Source organism: Schistocerca gregaria, chromosome 2 (assembly GCF_023897955.1).
Source record: "Schistocerca gregaria isolate iqSchGreg1 chromosome 2, iqSchGreg1.2, whole genome shotgun sequence".
NCBI classification, from domain to species: Eukaryota; Metazoa; Arthropoda; class Insecta; order Orthoptera; family Acrididae; genus Schistocerca; species Schistocerca gregaria.
Genome location: NC_064921.1, coordinates 687,909,641 through 687,935,556, shown reverse-complemented (window position 1 = coordinate 687,935,556; position 25,916 = coordinate 687,909,641). Strand labels below are relative to the sequence as shown.

Sequence of the window (25,916 nt, the reverse complement as noted above, 5' to 3'; positions counted from 1 at the left end):
CAATGTGTTACATATTCCATGAAATATCATTTTAGATGATTATTTACTGGTAGTGCTATTATTCATTTGTGTAAAAATCACTGAAACTGTGTTATAAATTTTTGACATGCCTCCTGTATGCAAATCAAGGATTGCAAATGTACATCATGAAATGACTAAAACAATTCACACATTTCAACTTTTAACTTACCACAAATTTATCAGGGCTAATTGGCATAACTTAAAAATAAATTAATGTTTTTTAGTTTGGTATCATAAGCTTCAGTTTCACTCTGAATATGTCACTATTGACATTTGTATATCTGAATGAGTTATTTTTAAGCAATCCCATTTTTTGTAGTATATGGTTTTTAAATTTACAAACTTAAGTGTCTCAGTATCAGTTCATCAACAAAGTCAACACTTATTGTTTAGAACATTTACACAAAAACAGTACAGTTTACCTCAGATGGGTCTGTATCTCGATCTCTCTGAGAACTTGTCGTTCAACTCTGCCACGAACAATTTCTGATTTTAGCATTACTTTCAGAGCAATTATAGTCCCAGTTGTCTTCTCTCTTGCCATGTACACATGTCCAAACTTCCCTTCACCGAGGGGGCAGCCTATTTCGAAGTCATCAAGACACCATTCCTTCCTGTGGAAAATTACATTTCATAAATAAAATCTGAGAATAGTTTTACATCATTTATCATGTCAATGAACGTAATAATGTTAAAATGCAAAGAAACGTATCAATAATGAAAGAAGTTAAATGAAAATCACTATCATGTGACATGTCAAAGTGTTTCCAACTGTCTTAATAAATCATAGCAATCTTAAATGATACACCATGCCATCTTAAAGCAATCTTGAAGACACCAGTACACAAGATGTGGATGGATGGAGAGGGTTATATGGGCGTACGACGGCAAGGTCTTCAGCGCCCGCTCAGTAATACATTGAGACAGGTGTCAAGAAAAGACTGAACAGTAAGATAAAACACAATGTAAAACACGGGTAACAAGTTTGGAAAAATATGTGCATAACCACAAAGAAGTGTGGGATGAAGCATGCCATCAGCAGTAAAACATGGACAACACAGGAAAAAGTGGTAGAAGGAGCTAAAACAATATAGCAGATGGAAGTGGCTGGCTGAGCGCAAGGAAAAAAGGGAGGAGCCACCCACTTTGCAATACACTAAAACTTTCAGCCTAAAAGTTTAGGCTAGAGCCCAGACATCACAAAACAAACCCTAGACACACGTCTCATTAGCTAAAACACAGGGCAGATCCCATCAACTTGTGCTTCTGCCCTTGCATCACAGTATAAAATCCAGTCTGTCGAAATGTGGCAGGCAGATAAGCACACCACAAGCATCACAAAACAGGGGACCCTCCCGCTGTAATAGAAAGCTACGTGTGAGAGGACAGTGCGCAATCCGAAGACGCATGAGGGTCACTTCTTCCTGCCTGAGCAACGCGAAGGCCGAGTTGTTGACTTCACCAACTGCAGTTTATTGGCCGTCACTGCCAGTCATTCTTCCTCCCACAACTCCATACACTTCTTGTGGAGTGCAGAAATGACAGACTGCAAGGGAATAGGACACTGAACCACATCCTGCTCTCTGCAGACCTCCTCGGCAGCCCGATCCGCCTGTTCATTGCCCCATATTCTGACATGACCAGTCACCCAGCAGAAGGACACCTCCTTACCAGCCGTTGAAGCAAGTACAGTTGGTCATATATCAGCTGGACCATCTCAGTTGGGGACAGATTCTGCAATGATTGTAAGGCACTAAGAGAATCGGGAGAAATCGATTGCTCCGAACACAATTCATCTGCACCAGTGCCTTCAGGACCGCATGGAGCTCCTCTGCGAAAACAGTATATTCATCAGGGAGGCAAATCTGGGTAACATGATCAGGGAACACTGCAGACCAGCCAATGAAATTCTCCTGTTTGGAGCCATCAGTGTAAACAATGGTAAAACTGTGATGCACATCTAAAATGTTAAAAAACAGATTGGAATGTAAAATCTGGTGTACTATTTTTCTTAAATTTAGTCAAGTCTATAATAAGTCTGGTATTCTGGATGAGCAAAGGTGGAAATCTGCTCCAACCACGACAGAATACCACAACATAGCTCATAAGCTTATTTGTGTGCACTAAACCCTCTGTGCTCAAGAAATTGAAAGAAAGCCGCTGAACAAGATCATGGATTCTGGTATACCCTTAAGTGTTTTAAGGAAACCTCAATCTGGGCGAATAAACAACAGCTTCAGTCCTGTTCCTTTGAATGCAACTTCAGTGTCTTAACAACTAGGCCATCTTGCTCAGTTTGATAACCTGGGTTAACAGAAAGACAGCACTGCAAAGCTAATGGTCTGATTTTCACACACACAATTGCTCAGTAAGAACGATCACAATAAGTAGTACTGAAGTGAGAGAACATTTTACTGACCCATTTCGGAGTAAGGTGGTGGGAGTGGCTGTTACAAACTCCAAAGTGTACAATAGGTGTAAAGAGCATAAGTGCTGTATTTCTCATAGAACACAGTAAGAAAGCTGTTACTTCACTTCACTGTGGATTGTGAGCTTTTTTCGAGGATTAGTCCTTGGAATACTTAAATGGAATGTGTGAAATATTCAATCCAACAAATTAAAACATCACAATGCAAGGAAACATGCCAGTGGCTATTAACTGTTCATAAACACTGGTAATCACCACAGAAACATCAGCTACCATCACAAACACTGTATCGTTTTCCACATTACATTATAGGACGCCATGATGTCAAGAAAATATCAGGACAGTTTTTAAGAAAGCCACATTGAAATCATCTTTTTAGTTTGTGGCCTGTAATAAATTAAAGACACAGGCAGTACTTTTTACGGTATCAATACATAAACCAGTACACAAAATGCATTTTAACACTCTGAGCGAGGTGGAGTAGTGGTTAGCACACTGGGCTCTCCTTTGGAAGGACGACGGTTCAAACCCATGTACAGCCATCCTGATTCCTGTGAAAGGGCGCGACCAACTTCCTTCCCCATCCTTCCCTAATCCAATGGGACAGATAACCCCACTGTTTGGTCCCGTCCCCCAATCAACTGACAAACCCACCCTCCCTCAGTATTGTCCATTTTCTAAGTTTTAACAATTTTCCTTAAAGTTTTAGTTTTATAATGAGAAGGTACTTAAGCATGAATGCAGCCAACAGGCTATGCCATGGATCAATTGTTACAAGAACCTTTGACTTGCACTCACATGAATTAGTTATGCCAACTCAAAACTAAATCATCACTTTCCTTGATAACCTAGGCCTCTGGCTGAACACTGATCAGTCTCACTACAGTTGGGATTTCAGGTGGAGTACCTGGTGTTACTATCACTAATCCAGATTATTAATACCAAATGTAACTGGGGAGTTTAGCAGTACTGAAACATTCCCAAATATGTAGCATTACAGCGCTGCAACTATTTCATGCACATCTGACAAAAACGTGCAGCAAATCGTCTTCAAGAGTATTACATAAAAAATACATCACCACAATGTGAAAGTGTGGCATTATAGGACTAAATATAACCATCAGACAACAAACTGAGAATAGGTGAAGCTCAAATTTCACAGTGAATTACGTTACTTGTTACACAAAGAACAAAAATTTCGGTATTTCTCTCGTATGCAAGCTTGTGAGCTGAAAAGGTTAGCACCAGGTGCACTTTACTGGTTGTTACCACTACTGCAAATTGCGATAATTTCAAATAAATGAAGTAATAACACAACACTGGTATATCACTTCAAAAACGTCTATACCAAACAACATTTCAAATACTTCGAAGTGCAGCAGATTTACCAAGACAACTATAACTTTCATGAGTGACAGAACTCCAGAAGCTAACTAAACGAGTGCTAGACCCTCAACTTTTAAAGCAGATCATTAAACTCAGCTTCTGACCATCTCAATAAGAGCACTTAGCTTAAATATAACTGGCTTTATATGAGAAAAAAATACTCACTGTTTTCCCTCACGTAGCGCTATTTGGTCCTTCAGCTTCTTTACGTATGCATCTAAAGCTGTTTGATGCGTCGGCTACAACAACAAAAAGTCGTTAGCATTCAGCCTAAAGCCAACACGAAAATACTAAACTTTATTACTGATGAGCCCTTTCACGAGTATAGAATCTCTGTTACACATCTTACGATACTTACATCACAAGCGATATATGTCTCATTCATTTTCGTGCCCATCCCCACGAACCAACATCCGCACAAATTTGAATTTGAACGTCTCACCAAAGATAACGGCCTGACACTCACAGTACCACCAACACAAAATGCTTAATGCAAAAACGGAGAAAAAATTGTGGGTCGCCGACATATAACGTTGTGTCTGTAAAAATGGCAGATGCACTTCAATTCGCTGCTGGATGTAACGAAATGTGTATATGTTTGTGGGAAATTGGAAATACAGGGAGAGGAATAAGACGGCAGCTGCTTGTAATTCTTTTTTTTTTTTTTTTTTTTTTTAGTGGGACTTAACTTCTGAGGTCATCAGTCTTGTAATTCTTTAACAGAATTGAGCCGACGGCAAACAGAGAAACGATACATAAAAAGGTCTATGAGGACTGTTTACCGCAAAGAGTAACGAAACCTTTTCGATCCGGTGCCAGGAAATTGCTAGCATACTTTCACTCAGTACTGTCCTATGCCATAATTTAAAGTGACTTGCGAGAGCACAACCAAAGAAGGAGACCCTTTTTGTTCTAAGGAAGAATGTAGTCAGATTGTTGGGTTAAGATAATGATGGAAGATATTAGAACAGCGCCTTCAAGGACATAGTTATCATTATACTTCTTTTACTTCCTAAAACAAGATGCACAGAATGGAATTTTAGATTCTGGTGCAAAATTGCTGTGGACTTCAGACAAGGAACTAGAAATCTCGACTTAGAAAAAGACTGCACTATAGCTGATTGGCTACATACATAAATTTTAAGACTATACGGTGCCTCAAACATGTCTAAAAGCTGCAAAAATATTATTTGTAATTTGGCACAATTGAGGTACAGTACTTAACTTGCTTTCATGGAATCATCCTTCAGGACACTGTAAACAGCTTGTTCGTAAAAAGTTGTTGGTAGACTTCAGGCAAGTAACTGGAGTACGTGAGGTGGGTATGATTTCACTAAATGATTGTTTCGAAGCCTTGTTGCTCCTATTGCCAGCGGTTTTTACATCAGAGTCAGCCGCTCATGTATGTCATTTACTGGAGTTAGGAGCGTAAAAGGTAATTATACATTTCTAAATCCATCCTTAATTAATTACACAAGTCGTACTTCGCCCTAGGACTCATGAAATACATTTATGTGCGAAATGCCTTTGCTTAAGTAGCCACTCTGTAGACCATTCTGATCTGTCTTTCTGTTTATGGCATTTTGTTTGCATTTTTCAGCAACTCAGAGTTTCAAATGCATAGTTCTTTGCGAGAACAACCTAAAAGTATGTTCAAACTGAAGAAAGCAGTAAACAGCCTAATGTGACAACTATGATAACAACTCAGTGCTCAGTTTTCTTAATTGACCAGTCTTCTTCTAAAGATAATCTTATGTCAAAATAAATTAAAAGTAGTTCATTAAAGAAAATGAACGATTCTCTATTTAAAGGCCAACTCACACTGGGCGTCACATCACATCAAAACATTCCACAATTTATTTTAAATAGCGGCGCTGACACAGGCCGTCAATGAACCCTCACGTCACGTTAAGTCATATCAAGGTTTCCCAGGAAGGAAGTTTTGACGGTTTCGTCGTCCGTTACCAGCTGAAGGTAATCAGCTTTCGCCGCGCTCACTCAGGTTGTACTCATGGATTTTGTGCTTCTAAGTCTTCTTAATCTATATTTTTTTATTATTGTGTTTTCTTTTCGTGCCAATTCGCAAATGTTCCATGAAGATTAGGATATTTTTTTACATAGAGTGGTCATCCATAATCGAGGCTGTTTGACAGTGGAAAATGGTAGGTTTTATAATAACAGGTCAGAGCTGAAGCTTACATTATGTATATATAAGAATATAAAATGATAAAGAAATTTGTGTTAAATAACCTTTTGTTACCTCAGAAAGTCAGCTCTATTGAAGGAGAAAAGTATATATTTTTTATGACGCTATTTACTACACAGGAAAAAGAGTACCATAAACTGTGTAGAACTTAACCAAACCCAGTAGGTTATTTAAAATATCATCCATTTAATGCAGCGATAGCACAATCCAAACTTGAATTGTTAATTGATATATATATATATATATATATATATATATATATATATATATATATATGTGTGTGTGTGTGTGTGTGTGTGTGTGTGTGTGTGTGTGTGTGTGTGTATTGATGTACTTACAAAAACATTTTAAATTTTCTAGCCTGAACAAGTTTTCATAGCTACATTAAATTCCGACATAACTGCTATAAAAACATTTGCATTCTGGAGAGTTGGCAAACAAATTTCAGTTTCAGAAATTCTATGACACTATCAACATGAAAGATATTTACTCAGTAACATAATGATTTACCCTTCAAATTTATATTTACCTCGCCTTCTACATTCTGTCACATCTTTTTAAAAATGTGGCTCTTTCAACATCGGTACCATCTATAGTTTCTGGAAAGACAGAGCAAACTTATCCATCAAGAACGTTGTTTCTCAGAAACGTCATTTCATGAGGTTCATTCTGGATGGTATCAATTTTACTAATAAAAACCTGAACGCTCTTTTCATACAAAATTTCATTATAATGAAATCATTTCTACTGAATTCTGTGGCATCTTCATCCTTGTCCTTGTCCATTCCCTTAGTTGCATTTGACTTGTTTTGTTTTGCATCTCTGTCAGATGATCTGATATAATCAGAATGAAAAGATATGGACTCCCTGCTTTCAGCACTCTCGCTGTCACTTTGATTGAAGTCTCCTCGAGTTAATGATAAGCTGTTTGCTCATTCTTTTTTTTCGTTAGAGCGAAACAGTTTCAACTGCATTTCTAATACTGTTGCCAAAGCAACTTGTGGTGAATCGATTTCATGTGTATCTGCTTCTTCTGCAATCTGTGAAATGACTTTATCAGAACAGAGAGGAAAAATTCCTTCTTTTCGAAACCAACATATAACATTAGGTTTTGAAGTGATAGATAACTTTCGAAAGGCTCCTTTCACAAAGCTAGAAAATTCGGATTTGATACCTCTTCTCTAATCTTTCTTTCCTAGTCATGTAGCAGGTTGCTCCACCCAAGTTTTAGAGATCTAAAAAAATGCCATATGAAGTGGCTGACACAAATGTGTAGGGTTAGGTGGCAGAACCACAGGTTTAATGGCATGTCCCTGGCACCGTTCAATCAAGTTAAGTGAGAGGTAACTTGAGAGATTCTAATCTGTAATCAATTTTAGCCCCTATAAATGCTGGACATAATGCAAGGCAATTTGAATAACTCATAACTCAAACATTGTTAGGTCAAATCGACATCTTTGATGCCTGTTATAACCTGAACCAGGAAAGTCTCCTTCAGTCCAAGAATCATAGAGCTGTATGAACAGTAAGAGGACTGCGCCATCAGCGACCACTGCTATTATTGCATCGATAATTGACTTAGAACTATACACTATGGTTTCGGGATGTCATGTACCTAGCTTCACTATGACTTTCACTCATCCAGTATAATAAAAAAGCTACTCTTGCCATAGTTTATAGTGTTGAATGGAGTAACACAAAACAAGGACACTTCAAGATTCTTAAAACACTCACTCTCCACTAACTGCTGTCCTTGTCCTCTTTACATTTTCATGTACTCTAGCTGCTAATTCCTTAGTTCTTATATGAAAACAATTTACCCACATGTGACAAGGTTCACTGTCACAAAATCTTTTTTCAGTCAGTCCTGTTCGACTAAGAGGTGCCTTCATAACGTCGCTACCATCATTTTTGCTCAAAGGAAACCCCTGTTTTCCAGAACACAATATTCCTTCAACCAGATTTTTCCTCGCAATTGAATGACTCTGGTTGGCTACCTATTTTATATTTGTTTCTCTTCTTCAGTTTGTCATTTAATGTTGTATAGGGGCTGTGTATTGTTCTGAAGCTTTCTGACTACTTAGTTTTCCTGATTTGACATCCTTCACTGCATTTAGAAGAAATTCTGGGTTATAATTGAATTTCTGGGTTAATCCTAGATTCTTCTTGCATATTCACATCACTGGATTTACCCTATGAGAACACAGTTTTGTAGTTAGGCATGTACAATGTCTAAGCAGTACTAACCATGATTAATACATGAAATAGTAGCACTTCAGATGTACATACGCAAGTAAAAATATTACAACTTGCCAATTACACACTGGAAATCCCTGATGTGAGCAGAAATTTTTGTACTGATGTTTTTAGTTCATAAGTGCAACACATTAATTACACATCCACTGACAATGTCATCTCTTGGCACTGCACACTCCAAGACGCCATTGTTGTGAACAAATCAGTCAAGAATTCAGACTAATGGTCAGCTGCTATGTTTTTGTTAAGATACTGTGCTCAGATATCCACATATTGAAAATAGGTAAATGATCAAATTCACACTGTCTGATCGAATTCATCCCCTTCTGTAGTAATGAATACGGTAAACAGGCTCTATGTATTCCTTTATAAACATTGTTGAATGTGGTTCTGTATGTAAAGTTGCGCTAGCGAATAAACTTCGATGTTTTGGGCATCTGTTTCACTTTTCAGCAATCTACCATCATTGATCAAGAACATCCATTATAAAATTTGCTTTGGCCATTAATAAACTTATCATTTTTATTTCCTCAGTTCCAAAACTATACTCCAACTTGTTGTGTTACATATGGTAACTCAAAACTAGTGAGTGGCAAACCAAGAATTTTTCTCAGTTCCAAAAAGATCTCAAGAACTGTCAACAGTTCTAGGTTTCCAGTTCTCACTTTGTAGTTTTATGCTGTTGATGCATATGTTTATAATACTAGCACTGACACAATCATATTTAATGTGACATTTAGCTATTATTTATTTTAATAAGCTGAAATTAACAGTCTACATCTACATGACTACTCTGCAATTCACATTTAAGTGCTTGGCAGAGGGTTCATCGAACCACAATCATACTATCTCTCTACTATTCCACTCCCGAACAGCGAGCGGGAAAAACGAACACCTAAACCTTTCTGTTCGAGCTCTGATTTCTCTTATTTTATTTTGATGATCATTCCTACCTATGTAGGTTGGGCTCAACAAAATATTTTCGCATTCGGAAGAGAAAGTTGGTGACTGAAATTTCGTAAAAAGGTCTCGCCGCGACGAAAAACGTCTATGCTGTAATGACTTCCATCCCAACTCGTGTATCATATCTGCCACACTCTCTCCCCTATAACGCGATAATACAAAACGAGCTGCCCTTCTTTGCACCCTCTCGATGTCCTCCGTCAATCCCACCTGGTAAGGATCCCACACCGCGCAGCAATATTCTAACAGAGGACGAACGAGTGTAGTGTAAGCTGTCTCTTTAGTGGACTTGTTGCATCTTCTAAGTGTCCTGCCAATGAAACGCAACCTTTGGCTCGCCTTCCCGACAATATTATCTATGTGGTCCTTCCAACTGAAGTTGTTTGTAATTTTAACACCCAGGTACTTAGTTGAATTGACAGCCTTGAGAATTGTACTATTTATCGAGTAATCGAATTCCAACGGATTTCTTTTGGAACTCATGTGGATCATCTCACACTTTTCGTTATTTAGCGTCAACTGCCACCTGACACACCATACAGCAATCTTTTCTAAATCGCTTTGCAGCTGATACTGGTCTTCGGATGACCTTACTATACGGTAAATTACAGCATCATCTGCGAACAACCTAAGAGAACTGCTCAGATTGTCACCCAGGTCATTTATATAGATCAGGAACAGTAGAGGTCCCAGGACGCTTCCCTGGGGAACACCTGATATCACTTCAGTTTTACTCGATGATTTGCCGTCTATTACTACGAACTGCGACCTTCCTGACAGGAAATCACGAATCCAGTCGCACAACTGAGACGATACCCCATAGCTCCGCAGCTTGATTAGAAGTCGCTTGTGAGGAACGGTGTCAAAAGCTTTCCGGAAATCTAGAAATACGGAATCAACTTGAGATCCCCTGTCGATAGCGGCCATTACTTCGTGCGAATAAAGAGCTAGCTGCGTTGCACAAGAGCGATGTTTTCTGAAGCCATGCTGATTACGTGTCAATAGATCGTTCCCTTCGAGGTGATTCATAATGTTTGAATACAGTATATGCTCCAAAACCCTACTGCAAACCGACGTCAATGATATAGGTCTGTAGTTAAATGGATTACTCCTACTACCCTTCTTGAACACTGGTGCGACCTGCGCAATTTTCCAATCTGTAGGTACAGATCTATCGGTGAGCGAGCGGTTGTATATGAGTGCTAAGTAGGGAGCTATAGTATCAGCGTAATCTGAAAGGAACCTAATCGGTATACAATCTGGACCTGAAGACTTGCCCGTATCAAGCGATTTGAGTTGCTTCGCAACCCCTAAGGTATCTACTTCTAAGAAACTCATGCTAGCAGATGTTCGTGTTTCAAATTCTGGAATATTCCATTCGTCTTCCCTGGTGAAGGAATTTCGGAAAACTGCGTTCAATAACTCCGCTTTAGCGGCGCAGTCGTCGATAACAGTACCATCGGCACTGCGCAGCGAAGGTATTGACTGCGTCTTGCCGCTTGTGTACTTTACATACGACCAGAATTTCTTCGGATTTTCTACCAAATTTCGAGACAATGTTTCGTTGTGGAACCTATTAAAGGCATCTCGCATCGAAGTACGTGCCAAATTTCGCGCGTCTGTAAATTTTAGCCCATCTTCAGGATTTCGCGTTCTTCTGAACTTCGCATGCTTTTTCCGTTGCCTCTGCAACAGCGTTCGGACCTTTTTTGTGTACCACGGGGGATCCGTTCCATCTCTTACCAATTTATGAGGTATGAATATCTCAATTGCTGTTGCTACTATATCTTTGAATTTGAGCCACATCTCGTCTACATTCGCATAGTCAGTTCGGAAGGAATGGAAATTGTCTTTTAGGAAGGCTTCTAGTGGTACTTTATCCGCTTTTTTAAATAAAATTATTTTGCGTTTGTTTCTGATGGATTTGGAAGAAATGGTATTGAGCCTAGCTACAATGACCTTGTGATCACTAATCCCTGTATCAGTCATGATGCTCTCTATCAGCTCTGGATTGTTTGTGGCCAAGAGGTCAAGTGTGTTTTCGCAACCATTTACAATTCGCGTGGGTTCGTGGACTAACTGCTCTAAATAATTTTCGGAGAATGCATTTAGGACAATCTCGGAAGACGTTTTGTGCCTACCACCGGTTTTGAACAAGTATTTTTGCCAACATACCGAGGGTAGGTTGAAGTCCCCACCAACTATAACCGTATGAGTGTGGTATTTATTTGTTACGAGACTCAAACTTTCTCTGAACTGTTCCGCAACTGTATCATCGGAGTCTGGGGGTCGGTAGAAGGAGCCAATTATTAACTTAATTCGGCTGTTAAGTATAACCTCCACCCACACCAATTCGCACAGAGTATCTACTTCGACTTCACTACAAGATAAACCACTACTGACAGACACCAACACTCCACCACCAATTCTGCCTAATCTATCTTTCCTGAACACCGTCTGAGACTTCGTAAAAATTTCTGCAGAACTTATTTCAGGCTTTAGCCAGCTTTCTGTACCTATAACGATATCAGCTTCTGTGCTTTCTATTAGCGCTTGAAGCTCAGGGACTTTTCCAGCGCAACTACAACAATTTACAACTATAATTCCGACTGTTCCTTGATCCAAGCACGTCCTGTAATTGCCAAGCACCCTTTGACATTGCAGCCCATCCCGCACTTTCCCGAGGCCTTCTAACCTAAAAAACCGCCCAGTCCACGCCACACAGCCTCCGCTACCCGTGTAGCCGCCAGCTGAGTGTAGTGAACTCCTGACCTATTCAGCGGAACCCGAAACCCCACCACCCTATGGCGCAAGTCAAGGAATCTGCAGCCAATACGGTCGCAAAACCGTCTGAGCCTCTGATTCAGACCCTCCACCCGGCTCTGCACCAAAGGTCCGCAGTCGGTTCTGTCAACGATGCTGCAGATGGTGAGCTCTGCCTTCATCTCGTAAGCAAGACCGGCAGCCTTCACCAAATCAGATAGCCGCTGGAATCCAGAGAGAATTTCCTCAGATCCAAAGCGACACACGTCATTAGTGCCGACATGTGCCACCATCTGCAGCTGGCTGCACCCTGTGCTCTTCATGGCATCCGGAAGGACCCTTTCGACATCAGGAATGACTCCTCCCGGAATGCAGACGGAGTGCACACTGGATTTCTTCCCCTCCTTAGCCGCCATATCCCTAAGGGGCCCCATTACGCGCCTAACATTGGAGCTCCCAACTACCAGTAAGCCCAACCTCTGCGATTGCCCGGACCTTGAAGGCTGAGAATGATCCTCTGAAACAGGGCAGGCAGCTGCATCTGGCTCAGCCAGAGACAGTGCCTGAAACCGGTTTGTCAGACGCACCGGGGAGGCTTTCTGGTCAGCTTCCGGGGACGCCTTTCGCTGCCTGCCACGCCTTGGAACGACCTCCCAATCAACCACAGGCGAGGGCTCAGCCCCACTGCGGGCAGCAACCGGGGCAACCACAGCGGCAGACCGATCTGGGGACAGACGGGATGAGGTTGACATCCCTGTGATACCCGAGTCCGGCTCCCCACAGTGGTGCCCATTGGCAACAGCCTCAAGCTGCGCGACCGAAGTCAGCGCCGATTGCAGCTGTGAGCGAAGGGATGCCAAGTCAGCCCTCATCCGAACACAGCAATCGCAGTCCCTGTCCATTCTAATCGATGTTTAACAACAGTTACTGAAACACGAGTCGGTGCCTAGATAACGCAAGCGGAACACGCAAAGAATGTATCAACTAACCTGTACAAATGCCTAACGACTGTGCTACAATCTGCTGAATTTACGATTACAGTAACTAAAACTCGAAATTGCACCCCCTATACGAAACTCACACGCAATTTGAATAAGAATCTACGAAGTAAACACTAAAGCGCGATGCTACAACTGTCAAATACTATAATACGCCCGAAATATATGAATTAAACAATGCAAGTACCCAAAAACACGCAAAGAAATTAATTAAACTATGTAACAAATAAGTAAGCTAGGGTTATACGACTTGCTGCTGCAGCTGCTTATCCAACGGCGGCAGGGAGCACACTGACTGGCCAACCGACTCTGGCCGTTCACAACAAAAACAGAAGACAGACGACTACGCGAATTTGCACTATTCAGGTACTAAGGCGCGATGCTACAACCCTCAAATACTATAATACGCCCGAAATATACGAATTAAACAATGCAAGTACCCAAAAACACGCAAAGAAATTAATTAAACAAATCACAGTATTATTGGAAATGGTGACATAGTGTAGGAGATTAAACTGTATTGTGAAGTTTGTCATCTATAGAATTTGAAAGATATTTGTTATCCACAGAGAACCACTGGCTTAAGGTAGATGAGGAACAGATCAAAAGAATGAAGATAGAAAGAAAAAAGAAAAGAAAAAGATTTGGAATTTTTATTTTTAAATCTTTATTAAGATGATTTTGATCAATATTTTTATTCTGTTAACTATTTTCTAGTCCTTCACCCTGTAAAATTTAATCAGTATACTAATTGTTCTGTTGCTGTTATTTCTTTTTATCATCCTTTTTTCATTTTGTATATTTCCTGCATGATTTTGCTATTTTATGTATTAACTACAATTTAATTCCTTGTTTTGTCATCTTATATTTTCATTCATGCTGAAGCATCTTGAAATAAGTCAGAGATGATTTTGGCAATTAGTATTGTGTGGATTGACATTTGGAAGGAGTACAGTTTATACACTCATATTAGGAAAAAATAGAACATTTTGAACAAGCAGAGATAGGACATTAAAATTCACAGGACATGTACATTAGTATGTTCTACAGACATGATTAGCATTTTAACCATGTCAGCCCATCCATTCGAGGTCAACACCGGTAAAATGTGCCTGCAGTTCTCCTTGTCGCTATAAACAGAAGGTAATAGATCAGTGTGACTTCAGCAAACGTGCAAGATGCCTCACAGATGTATGCGCGAACTGTACTGTCAATTCAGTGAGTTTGAATGAGAGCACATTATTGGTATGAGTTTATGTGATACATCATTCATCTGGAAATTTGCAGCTCATGTGGGACGAAATGTTTTGGCAGTGCAATGGGTGCGTGCAGAATGATTCACAGAAGGCCGTAGAAAATGAAGTGGATCAGGTTGCACCATCCAAATCACCCCCCTCCCCACCCACCCACCCCTGAGAAGACTGACACCCCATCTGAATGGCATTGCAGGACAGATCTGCATCCTCCTTGTCTCTGGCACAACAGTGGAACAGTGTAAAGCATTGTACATTAGCAGGGATGACAGTCTGTCGCTGTTAATTAGGGCATGGGGTAAGCACACATCACCCACTTCTTTCCATATGTTTGATGAATGTGCAAAAGCAGGTTATATGACAATGGTGTATGGTACAATGTCACTTGGGACAGGAATGGCATCACACTGTTTTGGTTAGCCCTGGACAGAGGGAGTGACATCATAGTGACTGTATTCACATAAGACATACAGCACTAACTCAAGGCCTTATGATGTGGGGTGGTATTGGATACAAACACAAATCGAACTGCAGTGTGTCCAGGGGGCACTGTGAGCAATGTGACTTGCATGAATGACATCCTGCGATCTGTAGCCATATATTTTCTACACAACACCTCAGACGCGATTTTTCAGCAAGACAAGCATGACCATATGTTGCTGCATGAACACATGCCTTCTTGGTGTCACAGGGTGTCAGCCTTTCTTCTGATCTGTCAGATCAACAGTATTGTCACCGATCGAAAACGTATGGCGGAAAAAAGGGTGCAGTGCTGTGACCTAATGCCAACTACCATAGATGAACTTTGGAACCAGATGATTGCAGCATGGGTGGCTATACTACAGGACGCCATTCAAGCCTTACACACATCATTCCCATCACAGATGGAATAAGTTATCATGAACCACGGTGGACCCTGTGCCCTGTGCCCAGGGCAAATGCTGAACCGGGACTACTGAAATGCTAATAATTTTGGCAGAAAATACTAATGTACAAGTCCTGTGAATGTGAATGTCCTACCTCTAGTCACTGAAGATGTACTGTTTTTTCTGAACATATACACACACACACACACACACACACACACACACACACACACACACACACACATATATATATATATATATATATATATATATATATATATATATATATATATACTCCTGGAAATTGAAATAAGAACACCGTGAATTCATTGTCCCAGGAAGGGGAAACTTTATTGACACATTCCTGGAGTCAGATACATCACATGATCACACTGACAGAACCACAGGCACATAGACACAGGCAACAGAGCATGCACAATGTCGGCACTAGTACAGTGTATATCCACCTTTCGCAGCAATGCAGGCTGCTATTCTCCCATGGAGACGATCATAGAGACGCTGGATGTAGTCCTGTGGAACGGCTTGCCATGCCATTTCCACCTGGCGCCTCAGTTGGACCAGCGTTCGTGCTGGACGTGCAGACCACGTGAGACGACGCTTCATCCAGTGTCAAACATGCTCAATGGGGGACAGATCCGGAGATCTTGCTGGCCAGGGTAGTTGACTTACACCTTCTAGAGCACGTTGGGTGGCACGGGATACATGCGGACGTGCATTGTCCTGTTGGAACAGCAAGTTCCCTTGCCGGTCTAGGAATGGTAGAACGATGGGTTCGATGACGGGTTGGATGTACCGTGCACTATTCAGTGTCCCCTCGACGATCACCAGAGGTGTACGGCCAGTGTAGGAGATCGCTCCCCACACCATGATGCCGGGTGTTGGCCCTGTGTGCCTCGGTCGTATGCAGTCCTGATTGTGGCGCTCACCTGCACGGCGCCAAACACGCATACGACCATCATTGGCACCAAGGCAGAAGCGACTCTCATCGCTGAAGACGACACGTCTCCATTCGTCCCTCCATTCACGCCTGTCATGACACCACTGGAGGCGGGCTGCACGATGTTGGGGCGTGAGCGGAAGACGGCCTAACGTAGCCCAGCTTCATGGAGACGGTTGCGAATGGTCCTCACCGATACCCCAGGAGCAACACTGTCCCTAATTTGCTGGGAAGTGGCGGTGCGGTCCCCTACGGCACTGCGTAGGATCCTACGGTCTTGGCGTGCATCCGTGCGTCGCTGTGGTCTGGTCCCAGGTCGACGGGCACGTGCACCTTCCGCCGACCACTGGCGACAACATCGATGTACTGTGGAGACGTCACGCCCCACGTCTTGAGCAATTCGGCGGTACGTCCACCCGGCCTCCCGCATGCCCACTATACGCCCTCGCTCAAAGTCCGTCAACTCCACATACGGTTCACGTCCACGCTGTCGCGGCATGCTACCAGAGTTAAAGACTGTGATGGAGCTCCATATGCCATGGCAAACTGGCTGACACTGACGGCGGCGGTGCACAAATGCTGCGCAGCTAGCGCCATTCGACGGCCAACACCGCGGTTCCTGGTGTGTCCGCTGTGCCGTGAGTGTGATCATTGCTTGTACAGCCCTCTCGCTGTGTCCGGAGCAAGTATGGTGGGTCTGACGCACCGGTGTCAAAGTATTCTTTTTTCCATTTCCAGGAGTGTGTATATATAGGGGTATATACTTGTACATATACATATAGACAATGGAAATTGTGAAAAATATGGAAAAATATAAACAAATTAGAAAAGAAATATGGGAAAAATGGAAAAACTATGGAAAAATTGGAACAAATAGGAATTTGTGGAAAATATGTAAAAACAGGAAAAAGTGTGAAGAATATGTCAAAATCTAGAAAAACCCATATACAAAATGGTATTATATGTGTATGTATGCAGAGGGAGTAGTCGAAATTTTTGTCATAAGCTCTGTATATACAATCATGTAGGAGAGGCATGATGTCACCCACATTCTTAGAAAAAATTAAGCATTATGCAGATGGAGTAATCAGAGCATGTGGTAGAGAGGAGCTGTAGGTTTGCAATACGACGACTGGACCTAGCAGAGGAAATGACACTATGTGTGCATATATGTACATGTGCTTCAATAGTGGAAAGATGGAGCACTCTATACACATGGTAACAAGATGAAATTATATTCCCACTAGTTCTGTGTGTGAGAGGAAGTGGTAATGTTACTGGATATCAACAGTAGTTATAATTCCTGATGAGGTCGTTAACATGCATGCTGCACAAGCTATTCTATGCTTTTTTCAAATTACCTAGTAGTATTTACACTACATTCCCAGTGTTGTTAACCTGGATAATACATAAGTTGTGTTATGTACTCATATTTTTCAAATTATGTAGTAGTATTTACAATACTTTCCCAGTTATGGCATAAACTGGAAGGCATACATTTGGTTACTTTTGGATACATTTTGGGAGTAAACAGTGGTTAATGTTATTACATATTTACTATCAAAAATATTACTAGTGATTTACCACCAGAAAGAGGTTCTTGCCCTTTAGTCTGAAGATGACCACAGCTATGGTCGAAACTGGTCACAGGAATAAATAATTTGTCATCAAGACTGTTTTTGATAGTAAATATACATTTGGTTGCTAAACTACTGGTTCTATATATAGGAATATAGGGTGAAAAAAGTTGCTGACATGCACTAATTCCTCTTATCTCAATCCATTTTATTACTGTGGAGTGTGACTTGTATGATATGCTTTATTTGAATCTGGATGTTGTAGTATTCTCTCTCAGTACATACAAGCTGCAAGTCATGTGTAGTTGGAGTCTTAAATTGTTTGGATGCAATGTAAAGCAGAATGATTCTACAAATGAAAAGCAACACACATATCAACACTACTACAGATGAAATCACGAGAAGTTCACTGATAGAGGACAAAAGTGCGCTGTGCACAACATGTGTAGCACATACTTTTTATCTACATGACTTAGATTAACAACTAATACCATTCCTTGGCATTTTCCTAACTGTAAGCTATTTGTCATACTTTCAACCATTTTTTGTTTTTGTCCTCTCTGGCAGTATCAGTGATGTGAAAGTTATTGCTTTTGATACATATACAACTGACCGCTTTGGAGAAGAATTAACACATTGGGAAGAGACAGCTGGTTAGCAGGTTGATTTGGCAGAGTGGATCAAACAGTGAGGTCATCAGTCCCATAAGATTAGGGAAGGATGGAGAAGGAAGTCAGCTGTGTCCTTTCAAAGGAACCATCCCGGCATTTGCGTAAAGCGATTTGGCAAACCATGGAAGACCTAAAACAGGATGGTTGCACATGGGTTTGAACCATTGTTCTCCTGAATCCAAGTCCAGTGTGTAAGCACTGCACCATCTTGCTTGGTCATAGAAATAGCTGGAGGTATGGTTAGAGTGTATACCATTCATATTACACCATTGCTTGGTGGAAGGTTAGGCCCGTTCTGCCATCATGGTCCCCAGGTATCGTTATATGTTAGTCAGTGAGCGCTTGTCACTGTTCTATTGTTGTAATGTTTAACATTTTACAACAATGCATTATTATTATTGTTGTTATTATTATGGTAATAAATAAGTCTACCTTTGCTATAAAGTGAAAATGGCAAATGTTAAAAACAAATGAGTATTCTTATAGGATATTGTAACAGCTTCGTGTAGGCAACATGTGTATTATTTGTAAGGGTCATATTGTAATTATAAAGCTGGCAAAATACACTTCAGGCAGCATCTACACCACACCATGGTTTGTAAAGCAATAACTGCATGTGACGAAATAGAGTGTGACAGGTATGGACCTAATGCAAATCACTGTTTTCCCTTCGACTATTTTCATTGTTTAACATAGGAATCAATTACACAAACTCATACTGTTGCTGTACTCATACAAAATAATATATTCCAAGATGTTTACTACAAAGGATGCATCTACAAAGGATGCATAAGTGTGGGTTAGGTAAGGACTGTGGTCCAAAGTCTAGATTATCCATACTATTTTGTCTACTTAAAACGATATTAAAGACATCCATACATTGTGACGACCCTCCATGCTCATATAATTCCCAACATTAATATTACCTCATTCTTCCATCCAGCTGTCTGGGCTGGGATGCACTGTTCACTAGGGAGTGGCATCTCACATTTTATAGACTTCAGGGTTGGTACTTTAATAAATGTATGCCACTACATTTCCTCCCTTAATATGTATTTTGGTATGTAGAGTAACATTATGCTTACAAAATAAAAATGCATGCATGTTGCTTGTCATTGCTGGATCTATTCCCACAGCCTATAGCTGTGGCTTTCATGTCTCTGCATACAAAAAAAACCAGTGTAATTGGGCTAGAAGTTTACAGCAGATTGCAATTCCAATGAAATTTATTAGGTATAAACAGAAGAGCATGTGAATGGAAGTGTTACCATCTTGGACTTTACCCAAAGGTTTTTTTGCTGTTGGTATGAAAAATCGTCTTCAACAAAAAGCATTTGTTGTTGCTAACATGATGATCATACTGTTATGCTAAAACATATTCCATTGCTTATCCTACATGTATACAAACATTAAGACAGTCTGACATGGGATTTGAACTATCATCTTCTGGAGGATCACAGTAAAAACATACAGGTTGGTGGTGGACTTGTGTGGAAGCACACACATTCCAGCGAGTTAGGGCTTACAATGCATTAAAATGCTCTGTATGTCTATAGTTTTAATTATTTAACGTGGAAGTCGATTACAGTAACTACAAAACAGTGATACTGACAGTTTTATTCTAGACTACACCTTGGTTGAACACTGCGTCACACATCTGTATGAATGTCTATTCGTCAGAAGCAAATTACACTACAGAATCAGTATGGGATGGATGTGCATTAAAGAGTGTAGGTTTAATGCAAGATTTGTCAATGAAGGGAGGGAGTGGGTGACTGGCTAGTCTTCTATGGGGAAATATATTGGTAAGCCAAGTTAATGACGTCAGGTACTTGCTGTAGATCCAAGACTGGGTAAGATAATGATACCGAGAAACATGTTTATTGTTTACGGAAATGCATTCACAACTATGGCTCGCATGAGTTCCACCTTCCAAGAGATTTTTGCTGGTGTTAATAATATGAGTAAATCTAGCGAGAGCCATTGTCTCCATGCTGGTAAATCCAGGAATGCAAAGGACAGCTATACTGTCTTCATTGTAGAATAGGGAAAGCAAATGGGATATGAAGATGAGCAATGGTATACATCAAGACAGTTGATTCGTCAATACAAATCACTTGCCTGATATGTATAATATGTACTCCAATCACCCCACATTACACTAATGATCGTAAGCCACCACAGGCTTTTGTGTACCCAACTGGGTCTATCTAACATAAAATCACTTATTACTTTCATACCATATTTTGGTAAATGACTCGTATTTTGAAGTGCTTTGCTGGAGGATGTGCAACATATAACCATCTACCAACCAAAAGCAAATTTCAAGAAGTTTAAGAACAGGATGGAGGCTGATTTATGAGATTACAGACTAATGCCTTTAACTGCATCTCTAACATTATAAACAGCCATGTATGTATTATAAGTTGATCACGTGATCATGATGTGCTTGAGGTTATGACTCATAAAAATTGAAATATGGTTAAAAGCAATAGCATATAATGATTGGTTGGTTCATGATGTTTTCGATTTGTGCTAAGTGCTTCTCTCCTATTAGACAATTTGTGATTTGTCTTCAATGACACTGTCATAGAAGGGACATAGTTGGTGTTCTTATTGCTCAAACAACACATGAGATCACAGGAGAGGAGGAGTCGTGGTAAATCTTAAAGACCAACACTTTAAACCTGATGATTTTCTTTTAGTGAGGTGATATCAGGAGCAAATACAGGTACATACTTGTTATTAAATAATGCATTTGTTTAAGACAAGAAATCGACATATTCTGTTAATAAGACTGTATGGGCAAATCCAGCAACTAACAGACAAATACAACAGTATGCATAAGTCTAGCAATAAAAATAATTTCTGAACATTTTTAAGTCATCAACATATTGCGTTTGGTGGCTGCTACTGATAGGACACTTGCAGATCTATCTCTGTAAGTGGGAGATACTCCTGAGTGGCAGGCTTAAGAAGCTGTGTGAATCTTACCTGCCAGAGGCAGGTGCCCACTTCAAGCTGGTTCATAAAAAGCTTGACCATTACGCATCTCATATACATAAGACGTCAGTGATTTCTGAGTTAAGGCAGACCAGCTATGGAGCTTGGGCTGTGCCCAGGCAGCGTCAGCCCAGGGCCTCCCCATGGCCAGTTGGGATGTGTTTTCTGTATCCCAAGCGATGATGGTAGTATCCCTCCAGCCAACTATGTTGTAGATCGCTCCTGGCATGAAGAGGATTAAACATTCCCTGTTTTAGTTAATAAAGAAACTGTTCATAAAGTAACTGTTTGGATAATAAAGTATATGTGTCTGCTATTCCTGTATAATGGCGGGTATTCTACTTTTATCACATGTGTGTAGGATTTTTTTTCCAGCAGTTACTGGCAGCCAATGTGCATGTGTTTTCCACAAGTTCTCTAAGTTTGTAAGCTAATTATTTGTGTTGATATTTATGGATGTGTCTTTGGAATGTTGCTGGAGAAGGGATAAAACTGTTATTAGAATAAAGGGATGAGATCTTTATCAGTGTTTGATCACAGAAGTTGCAATGAGTAACGTATTCCTTGTTAAATAATGCATTATGGAAAGTTGTTCTAATAATGAGCTGTGGTAATTGTTTGTAGTGATGTATTGTAAGGGTACATACTCGGATTTTTGCTTAGTTATTTACAAGTCTTATAGTGACACCACACCCTAATAATGTAGGCCTGTAGCAAGAGCTTATTTGCTTAAACATCGTGTTGTGGAAGGTTAATTGTAATTAAATATCTTTTTATTTTACCTGGGATTGTTGGCTTGCCAAAAAATTACATCACCCCATGCATATGATCTAATATGAAAGATGGACAGTTGGAGGAGGAATGGGAGCTTGTTTCTTACTGTCCCAAAAGGAAATGGGTAAGGGGAGGAGAGTGCTTAATGCTTAAACTATTATCAACATTTATTTGCAAATCCATCCACAGATTTCCACTGGCAAACATGTAGGCACCAACGGGTTATGACAAGTTTTCTGTTATAAGTGTTGGCTCGATGCCACTCCCCAAATGCTTGATTTAGTAGCGGTGCCTTTTTTGCCATTACCAAGGTTGATCACGCCAGAAACGATTACACACACTGTTTAAATAATGCACATTTCCTACCATTGCTGGGGAAATGGGTTAACATAATATTAACTGCCTGATTTGTTTCAGTCAGATAGTGTAAAAGAGCACTGGGTGTGCTTACAGTAGGGTAAAGTCCGCCCTTTGAACATTATTACGATTTCTATGGGTTGTAAACATACGTTCTTGACCTAAGTCTTATCAAATTTAGAAACAGTGCCATGTTTTGCAATGAATATGATTTATTTCCCACCTTACTGTACAAAATTTTCCACTACTTTGCATAGTATGTTGTGATGTCATGAAATTAGCCACACTCTGTATTGTCATAGAGCTGTAAACCATAAATTATGCTTACACCAAAAATTACATTAATCTTTATCGTCACATTGCGTAATATATCGTGGCTTCATTAATTTAACCATGCAATGCATTGTCAACATACCTTATACCATAAATTACGTCAATATTTGCCACCATTTTCCAATATATATCGTGACATCATCAATTTACCCATATGCTGTCAAACAATCTTACCTCATAATATTTACCCCACTTTCCTGAGAGCTTCATGACAGTCATGTGGCATGATGCTTACACAACACAATGCTATGTTTACATGAAGTGACGCAGATGTGAGATCATAAATACTCACACCCCCAACTATCTCACTACAGTGTACATACCTCAAATGACGAAATTCGCAAAGTTCGCATTATGGAGCCCAGATGTAAAATGTAAAAAATTGCATAATTTATTAATATTATCTATTATTAATATTATCTATAACATACAGCCACACTCTGACCCCAAACAAACCTGCTATTCCTACAGTGCACTGAACTCGAATGATGCATCTCGCTCAATTAATCTATTTATAAAGGATGAGGAGGGGGAGGGGACCATGCATTTTGTTGGTCCACGGAGGGAGGAGAAGTGCATGGGCAGCGTGGTGGTCTCCTGCAGTGACCTTGCACAACTATTTCAGTTGCATGGGCTAGATGCGGCCCCTGAGGGAGAAGACTGGGAAGTTTTCCTTGCCCATTTGCCTCAGTATATGACTTGAGACCACAAGACTTACCAGTGTCCCCGAGATAAGATCATTGTCTTTGCTTTAACTATAACTAGATAATGACTAATATGGCATTAGATGTATTTCTAGGGCCTTGCCAGCAGATATGTCGAGAAGGGTGAGAATGGAAAATATAAAAAGACTTAGCGTCGCTATAAAAGTGGTTACACAGGTGGAGGAAGTCGATATTGCGAATCAGAACAGAATAAATGGGATTATTTTTCTTCCAAGGCCAAATGTTATAGATGTCGGTGCATGGACCACATTAAAAAGCATTGTTGGCAAATGAAATGTTGTAAATGTAGGGTAGAGAGCCATCAGGCTTATGATTGTCACGTTAACTATGGATGACATAAAAGTAAACATTCATTAAACACCAGTGGGAATGTCTCAAACACCAAATGGCATTCCCAGTAAAATAGAATACAGCAAAACCAAATGCAGGGATGGAATGTTGCTTGGTGGCTTAGTTAAAGGAACAGAACATAGATTTTTTAGTGGACACAGACGCTTATGTGTTGGCACCTAGTCTGGACCTTCTGTATAAGACTAGACTATGGACTCAGTTAAATAATGTACATGGAGTAGATGATAGTAATACGGTGTCGTTGGAATCTGCCTCACTCAGCTTCATTATCAGAGTGAGAAATTTTTAGGAATACATGAACCTAGTGCCAAATGCTGAGGAGAGCTTTTATGTGATCCTGGGACTTGACTTTCTGTGTAAACATCAGGCAATAATTTATCTTTCACGGGATACTGTCAGGCTTAGCAGGACATTTTTCAGCTAGGAACCATCACTGCAAGTGTTACATCGCTACAAGGTACACCTGCCATAAATGTGGTACCAAATAAACTGCTGATGCATACACTAAATGTTATGTTATAAGACAGAGGGCAGAGATGCACAGGAAAGTCACTCTTTATTAGTGAAGTTGTTGACCTCTCAAGTGAAATATTGTGTATGTGTGTGAGGAGCTATCAAAGTGCAATGAAAAGTTGCATGCATCACACTGCTTTATGAGTAGATTAGATTAGATTAATAATTGTTCCATAGATCATGAATACAACACTTCGTAATGATGTGGAATGTGTCGGTCAATAAAAGGCGTCTGTACAAGATATTACATTACTTTTTTTTTGCCCCCCTTAATTCATATCTAAAAATTCAGCCAATGAGTAGAAGGAGTTCTCATCTAGAAATTCTTTTAACTTATTTTTAAATTTGGCTATCTGTCAGGCTTTTGATGCTGTTTGGTAGGTGACCAAAGACTTTTGTGGCACCATAATTTACCCCTTTCTGTGCCATAGTCAGATTTAACCCTGCATTGTGAAGATCATTCTTTCTCCTGGTGTTATAGCTATGCACGCTGCTATTACTTTTGAACTGGGCTGGATTATTAACAACAAATTTCATAAGTGAATATATATACCGTGAGGTTACTGTGAGGATCCCTAGATCCTTAAATAGATGTCTGCAGGATGACTGTGGGTGGGCTCCAGCAATTATTCTGATTACACGTTTTTGAGCAATGAATACTTTTCTGCTCAGCGATGAATTACCTCAGAATATGATGCCATACGAAAGCAGTTAACGAAAGTAGGCATAGTAAGCTAATTTACTGAGATTCTTATCACCAAAATTTGCAATAACCCTAATAGCATACGTAGCTGAACCCAGACGTTTCAGCAGACCATCAATGTGTTGCTTCCAGTTTAACCTCTCATCAATAGACAAACCTAAAAATTTTGAAAATTCTACCTTAGCTACAGACTTCTGTTCAAAGTCTATATTTATTCCTGAAGTTATGCCATTTACTGTACGGAGCTGTATATACATTGTTTTATCAATGACCATGATGGACCACTTTTCGCGTTTTGTAGTTATAGCTATCACTCCAGACAATAGACATGTACAGTTGCAAGGGCTACGGTGAACAGAATGGTTAAAATTGGCATTCCTGGTACCATAATCATGGGCGTAAGCAATAATTTCATGTCCAATTGAATGAAACAGCTATGCACTTTTTTACACATTAATAAGCCTAGAACCACTCACTTCCATCCCAGTTGAGTGGGAGAACGGAATCTGTGCATCACATGGTTTCTAAGATGCTAAGTCATTATGTGAACAGCCAGCCTAGCGACAGACAAACCTATCTTTCTTTCATTGTGTGAAGAAACACTTCCAAAATTCTTAGTGGAATTGGACTCTCACCATATGATGTAGCACACCGCAGGAAGCTGCCTCCCTCTCTAAAGCAGTGAAACTTAGGCTAGAGAAAACTGATGATTTGGAAAGGAAATTTTCAAAGATGTACCATGATGTGTGGCAAAACGTAAGATAGTCGAATACAAAAACTCTCAAGCGTAACACACACAAGGATAGGACAC

At 40.2% G+C, this 25,916-nt stretch overlaps 1 protein-coding gene across 1 annotated transcript in view; it reads right to left on the bottom strand.

The window, feature by feature from the left end:
• LOC126334768 (aurora kinase C-like) overlaps positions 1 to 4,303 on the bottom strand; it is a 37,263-nt gene extending 32,960 nt beyond the window's left edge. The window contains exons 1-3 of the mRNA XM_049997348.1: positions 4,194 to 4,303; positions 4,001 to 4,074; positions 444 to 635 (exon numbers count right to left, since the gene is read on the bottom strand). Of these exons, the coding sequence (XP_049853305.1) occupies positions 444 to 635; positions 4,001 to 4,074; positions 4,194 to 4,232 (305 nt within the window). The 5' untranslated portion in view covers positions 4,233 to 4,303. The remainder of the gene's footprint in view (positions 1 to 443; positions 636 to 4,000; positions 4,075 to 4,193) is intronic.
• Positions 4,304 to 25,916: the final 21,613 nt, after the last annotated feature.